Raw genomic sequence first — 13,848 nt, forward strand, 5'->3', positions numbered from 1 at the left:
CTGAGCTCCACAAACAAAATGTGGAATTTGTCGATTAAAAAACAAAGAATTCAGTTTAAATGAAAATACTGTCCGATAATAAATGAACATGAATGATAAACAGTTACTGAGGTTTAAATTGAGCAATTCCAACATAACGAACTGAAGTGAAACAAATTCTTCCAGTCTCCTAACATTTTTATAAACTGAGTTGTATAATTATATCCCTGACTGTATGGGATATATGTTTAATTCTTCGTGTGTAAAACTACTACGTCTACTAATAAAGTTAATGATAATACGAAATAATAATAATAATATTTTCTCATTTGACAGTGAAATGTTTACTGTACTTTGATTTTTTTTATTTTGAAAGTCTTCAGCGGAAGTGTAGGTGTGTGTGTTTTTGACGCTAACGTCACCGCTGTCTGTTGTTTTGTTTTTTCCAGGTGTGCAGTGTCGCTCTCTGTCCTCCAGGGGTCGCTCTGCCCCCGGAGCTCAGCCCCGTGTTGACCCGGTAATGAACGACCTGCCGGGGTGGACGGGTCGGGGTCACCGGGCTCCAACATGGCGTGGAGGAGCTGCTCCGTCCTGCTCAGACTGACCGGAGAAGATGTTTTACGGAGCTCCGTGAGGGCCGGCAGGTCAGTGAGCACAGCCGGAGAGAGGCAGCCTGTTCCGGCTGACAGACAGACGCAGCCCTGCTGCTCGGAGTTAGCTTTGTTAGCATCAAGGACAGTTTGTTTAGCTGGTATTAGCTAGCTAACATTAGCCTGGCAGCTAACAGAGCTAACTGATCTCTGTTTGGGGTTTTTAATGTTTTAACTTGTTCCAGATTCGATGTGTGCGCGTTTATTGATCATTTATTGATCAGTTAATCATAGAAGTATTTATTAATTTGTTCAGTTTTAGCTGTCACAGTGTTAGATCTGGATTTGTCTCAGTTTCAGTTACAGATTCATATTAATTCAAATTAATATTTCACGTTTGTGTTGTTTCCTGTTGTTATATCTTCACTGTGTTATGACCCATAAACGCTGATATTTAAGAAAGAAGCTGCAGTGGTGAAACAAACATTTTATTTATTAACCTTCATTTATTAACAGGTCGATTCAATCAGTAGAAAATCAGCAGTAAAATTAATATTTTTGTGTTGTTAATAAAAGTTTGACTGAGATGAAACTGTGTGTAAAGAGTCTTTAGTTTGTCTGGGATGATGTGGTCCAGATTTAACCAGGTCAAATACATCCAGACCTGGTTCAGTGTGGTCTGGATGTGGGAGGAAAAGTAGTAAAATCAACCTTTATTGTTTTGATAAATAAGTTGAAAGTTAGTTTTAAACAGTGTAAAAATCGAATCAGCTTCAGATAACTCCAGAATATTTAAACCTCTTTAAATATTTGTTTTAATGGATCAATCTGCTGTAAAATCTACATTTTCTTCCCTAAAACAACATTTGTCACCAGTGGATCATCGTCTGTGTCACACATCTCCAGCTGCAGTAAATAAACAAATAAACAAGTAAAGAAAAGGGATTAAATGGACTTGGATGTTTGAGAAGTTAAAACTAATAAACTAATCAATAATATTTCTGTGGATCAGTTGATCATCGATGTTTCCAGCTCGTCGTCTGTGGTTGAAGTTCTCTGTCTGTCCACCAGGTGGCCTCACAGCCTCCAGCACAGATGTGGCTTCAGAAAAGCCGCCAGAAAACCAGAACCCAGGAAGGTGGAGGAGGACCTGCCCCCCCCACACACAGAGTCCTCCGAGGTCCCGGTCCAACGCCGGACCTCACCCTCCTCCCCCTCCCCCTCCACCCACAGGGCCCAGCAGGCTCCGCCCAGCCCCCCCCGCGCCTTCAGTCGCCTCTTCAGACCGCTGGTGTTCACTGTGGGGGTAGGTGATGTTTACCCAGTGGTGATGTCATCAGGTGAGGTGTGACGTCACGGCAGGTGTTAACTCCATGTCAGTTTACAGGCTGCTCCTTCGGCTCGGCGGCCATCTGGCAGTACGAGTCCGTCAAGTCCCAGGTGAGGAACTTCTTCAACGACATCAGAGCCGACTGGATGGAGAAGATGCACCCGCCCAAACGAGGAGACGTCCGCAGACAGGTGAGCGGTCCCCATTACCCATGATCCTCCTCTCCTGCAGCAGGAACAAACACCAAACTGTTTCTAACTCTTGATATCTGCGTCAGTCTCCTCCCCCTTCTGGCCGTGAGAGGAACAACACAAACACTGTCGACTTGAGCTCATGACGCCATCGATCGCTTTCTGTTTTAGTCTGCAATCCTTCCTCTGAACACCGAGTTCCTCTTTTATCTTCTGAACTTTTTAATTGATGATCGATTGTTAATTGATACGTCGTTAACGGGGTCATGTAGCGTGTCTTGAAGCAATAGAAGACAGGAAGCACATTGTGATTGGGTAGTTGCCACCATGTTGTTGTTCACACAGAACCAAAATATAAGACAGGTGCCATAGCTAGTGCCAGCTAGCATTAGGCTAACGTTAGCCGTTCCCTCGTTCAACAGGATGAAGTAAATATTGGGGAACGTGAGCTCCTGAAAATCAGGTGACTGTTTGTTGTGTTCGTTGTTGTGTGTCCAATTGTCTCTATTTACTCTAAATAACATCCTGTGAACCTTCAAAATAAAAGTCATTCAGAGCTGAATTTGTTTTATGAATTTCTACGTTAAACAAAACAAATGATAAAACAAAGTGTACATGTGCAGAGGAGGGAGAAATTAGACACAACAGGTCAGAAATAAAACAGGTGTGTACATTAAAAATATGAAATAAGAGAATAATGACACTATTTGACTGTAGATGTGAAGTGTTTTTATTCAAGGCTCTGATTGGCTGTTTGTCTTTCAGATCAACCAATGGTGGAGCAGCCTGAGCGAGGGTCAGAGGACGATCACAGGTGAGACGACACACGATCAACCTCGCAGTGAAAACACGTCGTGTCCTTCAAAATAAAAGCTTTGTTTTTAAACAGTATGCCCCTCCTTTTTTCCCAGGGATCATTGCTGCTAACGCCGTAGTGTTCTGCTGTTGGAGGATACCGTCTCTGCAGCGCACCATGCTCAGATACTTCACCTCCAACCCGACCTCCAGTGAGTGTCTGCCTCTAACACCAACCTGTGACCGCCCTGTCTGTTTCTCATGTTTGTTTGTTTGTTGTTTATTTGTTTGTTTGTTTGTTTATTCCTCCTGCAGAGACTCTCTGCTCTCCAATGCTTCTCTCCACCTTCAGCCACTTCTCTTTCTTCCACATGGCCGCCAACATGTACGTCCTCTGGAGCTTCTCCACCAGCGCCGTCTCCATGCTGGGCAGAGAGCAGTTCCTGGCCGTCTACCTGTCTGCAGGTGCTGTTCACCTGGAAACACCAGACTGTAACAGACCAGACCCGCTCTGAAAGCACCAGTCACTGATGTTGTTCTCTGTCTGTCCAGGTGTCATCTCTACGTTCGTCAGTTATGTGAGTAAGATGGTCACAGGGAGGTTCGGTCCGTCTCTGGGAGCGGTAAGCAAAAAATATCTCTGCTCTTTAATGGAATTAAAAACAACTTAAAGGAAAACTTTATTTTCCCTTTTTTTCCTTTGCTATATGTCAGTACCAGACTCCATTGAGAAAATTAAGAATTTTACCAAGCAGAAGCTGGAAGGAGTTACTTGTTTGTTTGTGTTACTGTGTGGTACTTGTACTTCAGTAAAGTATCTGATTACTTCTTCCACCACTGAAAGTCACACAGTAACACAGACACACTAACAGATGGAGGCAGTGGTATTCCAGCAGCTCCTGTGTTCTGCTCAGTAAAATTCTTGTTTTTGTCAATGGAGTTTGGTATTGATTTTTAGCGATGTTTGGGGTTAAACAGACACACAGGGAAACAAGGCCCAGGTCAATAATCAGTTGTAGTAGAATCAAGTTATTAATCTGTGTGAGTGTGTGTTTTCAGTCTGGAGCCATCATGACCATCTTGGCCGCCGTTTGCACCAAAATGCCCGACGCCAAACTGGCCATCATCTTCCTCCCTATGTTCACCTTCACCGCCGCCAACGTAAGACTCCTCCTCCCTTCGCCTCACCCTCCCTCCCTCTCTCTAACTCCACAAAACCTGATCCTCCGTCTTTGTCTCTCCGCAGGCGCTGAAGGCCATCATCGCCATGGATACGGCCGGTCTGGTTCTGGGCTGGACGTTTTTCGACCACGCCGCTCATTTAGGAGGAGCCATGTTTGGAATGTGAGTCCCAAACATTAAAACTCAACACCTCCTCCTCCTCCATGTTTTCATGTTCATCTGCTGTAAATTTTCACAATAAAAGCCCTCTAATAGTTCCTCTGCTCTGTCCTGCAGCTGGTACGTCCTGTTCGGTCACGAGTTGATCTGGAAGAACCGAGAACCTTTCGTCAAACTGTGGCACGACTGGAGGACTCGAGGAGGACCAGGAGGAGGAGGAGACCAAGGAGGATCCATGTAAGACTGGGACTGACGGAGGGTCGGGATAAAACCATGTAAAGATGTATAAATGTACAGAGAACAGGACGACAGCAGGTGGGACGGTTCAGGTGGACTCACCTGGATTTAAAATAATGACTCATGTCTGTATTTATAAAAAACTGATCCAGATTTTTGTCTTTTCTGCTCACATGTTGTCTCTGTGTAGAGAAGTCATCACAGCTGGGACTGAAAGTGATTATTTAATGATTATTTGGCCAATTAAAGAGATGATAAGTCAGCGGTAGATCCCAGAGTCCAAACAAAACCCCAAACCCCAGATCCCAGAGTCCAAACAAAACCTCAAAGAGTTTATAAAGAAAAACCAGAGAACAGGTCATCCTCGCTCTGGAATTTTAATCTTAAGAATCGATTGTTGTTGTTTCTTGTTGTTATTGATTAATCAGTGATTGAAAACTCTAATGAGACGTGCACATTTTCTACAGTAGAGCTCAGAGTTTGTAGAGCTGTGTGCAGAGAAACATGTAAAATAAGATTTAAATAAAACAGTGTATCTGATTCAGAATAATTTTTCTGTTTTGATATGAAGCTGCTGACTGATGGTTATAAAGGAGGTTGATCTGCGCTGTCAGAGGAATATATTTACGTTGTACCACATTGATAAGTACAGATGAACAGGCTAGCTAGCTTACATTAGCATATCAGATTTACTGGCTAGCTAGCTTACATTTAGCATATCCTATTTAGCGGCTAGCTAACGACTGTATAAAGACATGTAGATGCACTTTTTGCTGGTTAAACTTTAACTAAGCTGTAAAATAACATCCACAGAGGTGATTAAAATGGTGTCATGAAGGCAAGAACAATCACTGTCATTACAAAACCAACAGCAACACAGGACCAGCCTGTGTCAGAAGAAGCTGAGGTTCAGTTCAGTTTTCATAAAGTTAGATTTAAAATTTGTGAAACATGACGTCAGTTTGATAAACAGAAACTCTGAAGGTTAAAGTCCACAAACTGTCACACAGACAAACACTGATGTTAATGTGTGTGACTCAGACTGAACCTGATGATCACACATTCAGTGTTTTTAATTATTACTGTGTCTGTTAGACTTAATGTAGCAGAGAAAACATTAAAGTCAAAGACTGAATTCAGAATATAAGTCTGTATCTGCTGTATTTAATCAGATCCTTTGGTCTCCTCACAGTAAACTAATCAAAGTCAAACTGCTGCATTCAAAGTTGTACCTATAATAAAAGTCAAATTATATCAGGTCAAGTCAGTTTTATTTAAACCGTCTTTACAGTGTGAACAGAATATTAAACCTTTTATATTTAAACATTGGATTCAGAAAAACTGGTAAGTATTTATTATGAACAACACCAGCTGTTAGTTTGTTAGTTTGAGCAGAATATTTATAGAAACATAAAATCACAGATACCTTCTGTTTTAATAAACACATGGAAAATAAGATGCAGTCATGTTCTGCAGAAGATTAATAAAAACAGTCCTCAACCCAAAGATATTTCATTTACTGTCGTATGTAACAAAGAAAAGCAGAAAATCCTCTGTGATTCATCAGTTATCAAAACAGATTTTAATGATCTGTCAATCGACTGATTAATTAACTAATCAGTGCAGCTCTAATACAGTCAGTCACTTCATGAGCTCTGAGCATGTTTTCTGTGTAAGAGCTTTAATATTTTCTCTGCAGGAAACTGTCAGATCAATTTAGTTAAATTATAAAAAACAGAAACACTCCTGAACTGGAGATGAACCTGAGGCCAAATACTGATAAATATAAAAAGATAAACACATCACAAACAAACTGTCTTCATACAGGTCCTTTAAATTTCTTATTAACTTCTTTATTAACTTCTTTATTGTAACTACACTGGACGTTTTCCTGGACGCGTCAACATAAAAACATTTTCTCCAGATTGTTTTAAACTGGTTAAAAGTAAAAAAGGTTTATTTTGTGTAACGAGGCTGAAACCAGCTCATAACAAACAGAGCTGCAGGTGAAACTGTGATTCCAGAATGTCAACACTCATGTGTGTTCAGCGCTGGTTCGGCCTTTCCCAGAGTTCATCGACCCTGAACAGACCTCACAGGACCAGGTCAGGTTCACACTGAGACTGTTCCACATCACAGAAACCAGCAGGACCAACGGCAGGAGACCAGGACCGACTCCAGAGACCGAAAACCAGGACAAAACCTCATCCAGCTCCTGATCTGAGCTGACGGTAAGACCTCATGAATGTGTTCTAACGAATCTCTAAAGGACGGAAACTAAAAGGCTTCGTTTGAACGTTTGGTGATGAAACACAGACGTTAGAACTTCAAATGTTTCTCAGTCTGAACTTTAGACTTTAGTTCATTAGTGAAAATCCAGAACTGGTCTTTACAAATATGTTCAGGATTTAAATTGTTTGGTTTTAGGAGGTAGTTTTAAATTAAGGGGCTGTGGAGGTCAGCAGGGTCAGATGGATGGAACCTAAAGATTTACTGTAACTGATTAAACATGACTGAAACCACCACCAGGACCAGGATTTGACTGGTCCTTAGCAGCGTTTTATAAACCTAATTCACTTTGTATGTAAACCGTGTTACAGGATAAAGCAAAGAGAAAGTTTTCTTATTGTAAACAAAACAATAATCGTAACGCAAAATCCAGTCTCCTCTCTCCACCACAATGGAAGTCTCAGAAGTCCTGTAAGGACCAGAGTTTATCTGCTGTAGGTTTTATTTTTCCTATCGTCTTGAACAACTTAAATAACTAGAATTAATCCGCCACTGAAAGTAGTCCACAACTAATGCACTATTCCTTCCTGTTTGATAAAAACTACAATGACCAGCTTTAGAAAACTACTGAACCTGTTTTTAAAAATGAAACTTTATCTATGTGAGGTGTTGGAAAGATTTACATCTTCATTGTTGCTTTAAGATTTGTTGACAAACAAGAAAAATGTTGAAGAAAACCAGACTTAACCTTAAACCAGGACAGCCTAGAAGGACCTGTAGTCCTCCACCTCTGTGTCAGGGAAAGTCTCATGTGAACCACAACCACTTTATAAAATGTTAATATGTAAAAAGAAGAAGAAATATAAAGGACTGAGAATCGAACCCTAAGGAACTCCACAAGTGATTACTGACACTGTCAGTGCGAGGGTCTTGGTCCTCTGTGTCTGCTGGATGTAGGAGTGGACAGCTGGTTGCTAACATGTTACCCACAGCTACTTCAGAAGATCAGTGTGGTTGGTGCTGTTGATAATCCTCCAGGTGTTTCCAGGTGTGACAGACATAAAGCAGCATGGCGGTGGGCCTGCAGATTGTGGGTCTGGTTCTGGGCGTGGTGTCCTGGTGTCTGCAGTCCAGCTGTACGTCCTCTCAGGTGTGGAAGATGAGGAGTCAGGTGGAGTCTCTCACCAGCAGCCAGTGGCAGTTTGAAGGTCTGTGGATGAGCTGCGCTGCCACCTCGCTCGGGTCGGTCCAGTGCAGCAGGTTCAAGACGGTGCTGGGACTCCCGGGTGAGGACGCCGACACATCAACACTCTGTCGTTCTGGGTTTTTGTTTGTTTCTTTTTTTTTACATCTGCAGCCTTTAAAACGATGTGTTCTTCCTCCCAGCTCACCTTCAGACCTGCAGGGCTCTGATGATCCTGTCCCTGTTGGTTGGTTTCGCCGCCATCATCGTCTCTGTGCTCGGACTGAAGTGCACCAAGATCGGCAGGACCTCGGAGCACGCCAAAGACCAGATCGCCCTGAGCGGAGGAATCCTGTTCATCCTGTCTGGTTTGTGGCTCTGGGACTGTAGTGGGTTTACAGAGAGACCTCTACACCTGTACCTGTCTACTCTTTAGAAGTCCAGATGTGCTGCTCAAGGCCTCAGTTCATCAAACCTTAGTCACTGTCTCTGCCTTTTCTTCTGTGGATTTTAACTTTAAACTTGTTCCTCAGTGTTTTGTGGAAGAGATTCCTCCTCAGCAGAGTCAGCAGCAGCGTTACTGTCAGTTTCAGGTCAGGACGTAAATATAATGTCAGAATCTGAATCAGAATCAGAAATACTTTATTTATCCCTTGCAGGAAATTGTTGCAATATAGAAATATATAGAGAATATAGAAATATCCCCCTGAAAACTAAAAGAAAACTAAAAGACGTCTAGTTGCTTTCAACTTTAGCACATAGGACTACCATGACCTGGTGACTGAGAACCTACACGTAGCTGTCGCTACGTAGCTAATATTAGCATCAGCAGCCATTTGCTGAAGGAAACATCAGACTTCATTCCTTTATTCACCAACAGCTGTCTCCAGAGATGGGAAACAACACCAACGTTTGCTTCTAGTTCCATCACCTCTTTTACTACAGTTAGCATGCTAACCAGCTAGCCCCGCTAGTCTCATTACTTTCCGATAGCGACTCACTGCAGTGTAATAATTGTATTTACAGTTGTGGGTGTAAGTGATTGGTGAGTTTGTTCAACCATTATAAGGCGTCAGTGTTGCTGTTGTGAGTTTCTGTCCGTTCAGTGTGAGTTCTCTCTCTCAGGTCTCTTCACTCTGATCGCCGTGTCGTGGTACGCCGCCAGAGTCATCCACGACTTCTACGACCCGCTGCGTGGAGCAGTCAGGTCTGTTTCACACCTTTACACCTGCTGCTGTCAGTGATGATGATGGTGATGATGATGATGATGATGATGATGATGATGGTGATGGTGATGATGATGATGATGATGATGGTGATGATGATGTGATGATGGTGATGATGGTGATGATGATGATGATGATGATGATGGTGATGATGGTGATGATGGTGATGACGATGACACTGTGCTGGTGCTGCAGGTTCGAGCTGGGTACTGGTCTGTATCTGGGCTGGGCGGCCTCGGGTCTGGCCTTACTGGGAGGATCTATGCTCTGCTGCTCCTGCAGGAAGTCCTCCTCCTCCTCCTCCTCCTCCCCTGCTCGGTAAACCCACTGCACCACACAGGAACACTGACTTGTGTAGTGCTGGGCTCTGTCCACAGGGGGGCGCCATCAGACACAGAAACAGATTTAAAACCTGTAACCTCTCGTCTCCTCCTGCAGCCAGTTTTCATACAACTTCACCACCACGAGCCGAGGACAGAGCATCTACAGAGCAGCTCCGGCCTCCGACAGCAGCTTCTCCAAAGCTTACGTCTAAAACTGCTTCCTGTCTGAAACTGTTTCAAGAAGCCTCTGAGTTTCTTCTTTCTGGAAATGAAACCAACGTGAGATGAGTTTTTTATTGTGAAGGAAACTGATCCTTTGATTTCAACCTGATCCTTTTGTATTAGTGACGTCTCTGAATATCAGGATGAGGATTATTATGAACTGTTGTAAATAAAACCTTTCCTCATCTTTTTTTTTTATTTTCAGATCTTTGATTTGAAAGTTTCTCTGGTTCAGAAAGTTGAGATTAAAGCCTGATTATAATCTTTATGATTCACACTCTGCTGCTTTGGTGAGAGAAGTGAATGATCCAGAGTTTGTAGAAACCTGATTCAAAATACATGAACTTAAATTTAGCCAAAACCAGTAAATAAATACAGAAAAAAAGAATAGCAGAAAAAAATCTAGTAAAATATGGAATAAATGTGGATAAATACACATAATAAAGAAAAACAAATGAACGAATCTTTCTTATTCATGAATGAACATTTATTTATTTCCTCTTCATTATTTTCTTTTATTTTTTTACCCACTGGCTCAAAACTATAAAAATATTTCAATAAAATGAATCAAAATAGTTCACAAACTGACTGTCAGTAAATATAATGATGTTATATAAATGATTATTTTAACTTTCAGGTGTTTTTTTCTTCATGTTTGCACAGGAAACAGCTGGTGATTGTTTTACAGCAGAGAAATCTCTCACCACATGTTCATGGAGGGAAATTTAATCCAGACTCTGACTCTCTGCAGAGAGAAGAGAAGGGAGACGAGGGGAGACGAGGGGAGGGATGGACTGACTCCTCTGTGCCTCTTAAAGCTCTGTAAACTGTGTTGTTGTTGTTGTTGTTGTTGACAGTCCAGACCTCAGAGACCTCGGAGACAGAGTCATGGTTCAGGTACCGTCTGGTGGAAACTCCCTGTCCCCAGATGAACAGAAATCTATGGAGGCCTGCTGGAGGAAAAACACTTCATTCACTTAAAGCCATGTGAGATGTTCTACCTTCAGATGTCACCAGAGGAGCTCTGTGGACACCAGAGAGGAGGTTTGGGTCAGTTTGTAGCAGAACAAACACTGAGACCTGAGCGCTGATTCTGTCTGAAGGTTTGGTTCCTGCTGCTGTTTGGGATCAGAGTGAAACCTGACCCAGGTCTTTGAACAGGAAGTAGATTTATTTTAAGCAAATCTGATTGGTTTGTTCCTCTGAGACTTTGATCGTGGTGACAGAGGTTGCCGCCATCTTGTTGTTATTTTGTTAACAGCAGAAAACAAAGACGACAGGTCTGAGTTTAGTGAAGTTTAAGGTTCAGAAAACCCAGACTGGTTCAGTCCTTCAGAGCCCGGGTCTGAGTCTCTGTTGTTTCATAATCTGTCCATGATCAGTGTGTACAGTGTGTAGTTCCGCCACCTCCACAAGTCCAGGGTGTGGTGTGTGTGTGTGTGTGTGTGTGTGTGTGTGTGTTGGGGGGGTCGGTGGTCGGAGGAGGAAGAGGAAAAGATGACCGTTTCCTGCTGCAGCTAGAAAATAAAACAAACAGGAAACAGTGAGCAGAGAGCTCAACAAGGAGCGAGTGGAGACGAGTAGAGACCAGGAGAGAAGAACACAGTGGACAGGAGAACAGTGGAACCCAGTAGAACCCAGCAGAACCTGGAGAACTGCAGGTCAGACTGAGCAGAGGACAGAAGCTGCAGATCAGATCAGATCAGGAGAGTAGAGAGCAGTAAAGGCTGATCTGAGGACAGTAGAAACATCTGCAGGAACATCAGGCCTGAGGGAAACACAGTAGAACCCAGCAGAACCCTGACACACACACATACACACTCACTCACACACACACACACACACACACTGTGTGGACGCAGAGATGTCACAGTCCTGAGGAGAAGACATGGATTATTATCTTTAATTCTACAGAAGAAGAAGAAGAGAAAGGTAAGAGCTGCTTCGTCCAATGACGACGTTTTTCATCTGTTTTATTAAAAAAAAAACAAGTGACAATGAAATAAATAAGAATAAAAACACACCAAGAGAAAATGTATTAAAGTCATATTTGTTATTCATGAAATGAACAGTGTCCAGATCTGAGTCTAGAATCTCAAGGATCATTAAAACAGTTCAATGAGTTTTAATTGTTATTTATGGGATTAACATGAGATTAAACATCTTCACATGTATGAAGAGACTTTTACCAGAAACAGGAAGTAACCTGTTGCCATGGTTTCAGTGAGTTACACTGTGGGCTACAACTTTAGCATCAGTTTTAGCCTTATAGTTGTTCATACTTTGGAAAATGAAAGATGCAGAATGATCTGCGATCAGCTCCTGGTGTCAGCGTCTCTGTGGATGTTCAGACGACTCTCACTGCTTCACTGTGACACTGAAGGAAAGTTCAAACCAGGAGGATTCTGGATGGAGTTCTGCAGGTAGAGGGAGCGTCTGTGTGAGGATGAAGTGTCCTCGCTCAGTCGGAGTAGAAGCAGCTGAACTCACAGGTGGAGGTGTTGACAGACTCAGTCCTGCAGCTTTTGGCTCCAGGGTTCAGTTTTCACATCATAAATCATCAGTTATTTTCACATCAGCAGAAAACGATTCCTGGACTCAGCTGGTGCTGAAAACCAGAATCAGATCTCAGTATTTTAATGAGTGTGTGTCTGTGTGTTTGTGTGTTTCTGTCATGGCTCTGTGGACGATGTTGGTCTGAAATATGTTACTATGGTTACAGCTGTCTCTGTCTCCTTGTTGCATCTTTGTGCTAAGCTAGGCTAACAGTTTCCCCCTACTTCCAGTCTTTGTGCTAAGCTAGGCTAACAGTTTGCCTCCAGTCTTTGTGCTAAGCTAGGCTAACAGTTTCCCCCTACTTCCAGTCTTTGTGCTAAGCTAGGCTAACAGTTTCCCCCTACCTCCAGTCTTTGTGCTAAGCTAGGCTAACAGTTTCCCCCTACTTCCAGTCTTTGTGCTAAGCTAGGCTAACAGTTTCCCCCTACCGCCAGTCTTTGTGCTAAGCTAGGCTAACAGTTTCCCCCTACCTCCAGTCTTTGTGCTAAGCTAGGCTAACAGTTTGCCTCCAGTCTTTATGCTAAGCTAGGCTAACCAGCCCTGTGTCTGTCCTGGACACGGAGATGAAACTGAAATCTGTTCCTCTTTGGCCTCAGTCCGACTTTCTGCTCTGAATATTAAAGTATCTCCTGTTACCGCTGAGTGTGTTTCCTCAGCTGGGTGTGTGTGTGCTGACTGACGCCTTCCTTTGTGTGTGTGTGTGTGTGTGCTGACAGATTGAGTCAGTTGGGGTGAATCCAGGTCGTCAATACTACCTGATCTCTCAGTACCAGTCCGGTCCAAGCCTTAATTTTCTGTCCTGCTACTTCCTGGTTAAATCCTGCCAAGGTGAGCCCAGTGCATGCTGGGTGGAAGTAATCATGGCTTCCTGTTTCAGGACCGTAACACCCAGTCTGATGTGTGAGGCCTGATCCAGGATCAGCTCTTCTCTCCAGGGTTTTAAGGCCTTAAAAGTCTTGAAGGGGCTAATTGAGGGGTTTGTCTCAGGTTTGGTTCTGGTCTGACACCATGTGATACCAAGACCCAGAACACCTGGAACATCTGTATTGAGACTGTATTAAAAATGTCTGTCATGTAGAGAGGAAGTATCTGCCTGAGTCTGACGTCATGACAGATAAAAATACTGTTTCCTGGTTCTATTTTCACTATTTTTACACAGAGAAGGACTGACAACTGAAATATGAGGATGTGGCTCGTAGCAAGTCTCATGCCAGCGTTAGCTCGGTCAGCATTTTTGATTGTCACTCCTTTTCCAAAAATAGTGAAAATAGCTAGCTAAGGTCATTTGCTAGGTTAGCTTGCGAACGTTAGAAACTTAGTTGAACCTGGAAACTGTATTTTATTAACAAGTTTAACGACTCTGTTCTTCTAATGTTGCTTCTGAGTGTTTAAATCCAAACTCTTATGTGTTTATTTTTTAACATTACTTTTTGGTATTTTAACTTTATTAGCAGAAGACAGAGGTTGGATGTGACACAGATCAGAACCCTGAAGACTGAGGTTTCTACTTTAACTGTTGATCTACCTTCACACTCCTGTGGTTTATTTAACCAGTGATGTTGGTGTTTGAGGAGGTGGAGGAGTGGGGCTGTTTGCTAAATAAAGACTCAACATGTGAGAGAATGGGAGTTAGGAAATAATGACAG

General features: G+C 42.7%; 3 protein-coding genes across 5 annotated transcripts in view; all 3 read left to right on the plus strand.

Moving 5' to 3' along the window:
* Nucleotides 1-456: 456 nt before the first annotated feature.
* Nucleotides 457-5,717, plus strand: LOC108874416 (presenilins-associated rhomboid-like protein, mitochondrial). Of its 2 annotated transcripts, none has more exons than XM_018662855.2 (10): nucleotides 457-623; nucleotides 1,641-1,875; nucleotides 1,950-2,090; nucleotides 2,856-2,904; nucleotides 3,002-3,097; nucleotides 3,201-3,350; nucleotides 3,438-3,508; nucleotides 3,945-4,046; nucleotides 4,132-4,229; nucleotides 4,344-5,717. In XM_018662855.2, exons 1-10 carry the CDS (start codon nucleotides 547-549, stop codon nucleotides 4,465-4,467), a joined length of 1,143 nt encoding a protein of 380 aa, XP_018518371.1. In that variant the 5' UTR covers nucleotides 457-546; the 3' UTR covers nucleotides 4,468-5,717. The 2 variants fall into 2 exon arrangements, with proteins under 2 accessions (XP_018518371.1, XP_050921535.1); XM_051065578.1 differs by having other exon boundaries at nucleotides 476-623; nucleotides 1,957-2,090.
* An 808-nt stretch (nucleotides 5,718-6,525) lies between these two features.
* Nucleotides 6,526-10,109, plus strand: LOC108874417 (claudin-7). 2 transcript variants are annotated; one of them, XM_018662857.2, is made up of 6 exons: nucleotides 6,526-6,694; nucleotides 7,741-7,978; nucleotides 8,079-8,243; nucleotides 9,001-9,082; nucleotides 9,297-9,419; nucleotides 9,540-10,109. In XM_018662857.2, exons 2-6 carry the CDS (start codon nucleotides 7,762-7,764, stop codon nucleotides 9,634-9,636), a joined length of 684 nt encoding a protein of 227 aa, XP_018518373.1. In that variant the 5' UTR covers nucleotides 6,526-6,694; nucleotides 7,741-7,761; the 3' UTR covers nucleotides 9,637-10,109. The 2 variants fall into 2 exon arrangements, with proteins under 2 accessions (XP_018518373.1, XP_018518374.1); XM_018662858.2 differs by having other exon boundaries at nucleotides 6,550-6,694; nucleotides 7,731-7,978.
* Nucleotides 10,110-10,529: 420 nt separating this feature from the next.
* LOC108874418 (tumor necrosis factor alpha-induced protein 2-like) overlaps nucleotides 10,530-13,848 on the plus strand; it is a 41,056-nt gene continuing 37,737 nt past the window's right edge. Inside the window, 1 exon segment of the mRNA XM_018662859.2 lies at nucleotides 10,530-11,578. The gene's annotated coding sequence lies outside the window, so the exon portion shown is untranslated.

This window comes from Lates calcarifer, linkage group LG21, assembly GCF_001640805.2.
Source record: "Lates calcarifer isolate ASB-BC8 linkage group LG21, TLL_Latcal_v3, whole genome shotgun sequence".
In the NCBI taxonomy this organism is placed as follows: domain Eukaryota; kingdom Metazoa; phylum Chordata; class Actinopteri; family Centropomidae; genus Lates; species Lates calcarifer.

Bases quoted from the DNA above. Each gene is read 5' to 3' on its own strand.
- LOC108874417 (XM_018662857.2), top strand. From the start codon at position 7,762: ATGGCGGTGGGCCTGCAGATTGTGGGTCTGGTTCTGGGCGTGGTGTCC. The intron at 7,979-8,078 runs GTGAGGACGCCG...TCTTCCTCCCAG, and splicing joins GACGGTGCTGGGACTCCCGG to CTCACCTTCAGACCTGCAGG. The intron at 9,420-9,539 runs GTAAACCCACTG...CTCCTCCTGCAG, and splicing joins TCCTCCTCCTCCCCTGCTCG to CCAGTTTTCATACAACTTCA.
- LOC108874416 (XM_018662855.2), top strand. From the start codon at position 547: ATGGCGTGGAGGAGCTGCTCCGTCCTGCTCAGACTGACCGGAGAAGAT. The intron at 2,905-3,001 runs GTGAGACGACAC...CTTTTTTCCCAG, and splicing joins GGGTCAGAGGACGATCACAG to GGATCATTGCTGCTAACGCC. The intron at 3,098-3,200 runs GTGAGTGTCTGC...TTCCTCCTGCAG, and splicing joins CACCTCCAACCCGACCTCCA to AGACTCTCTGCTCTCCAATG.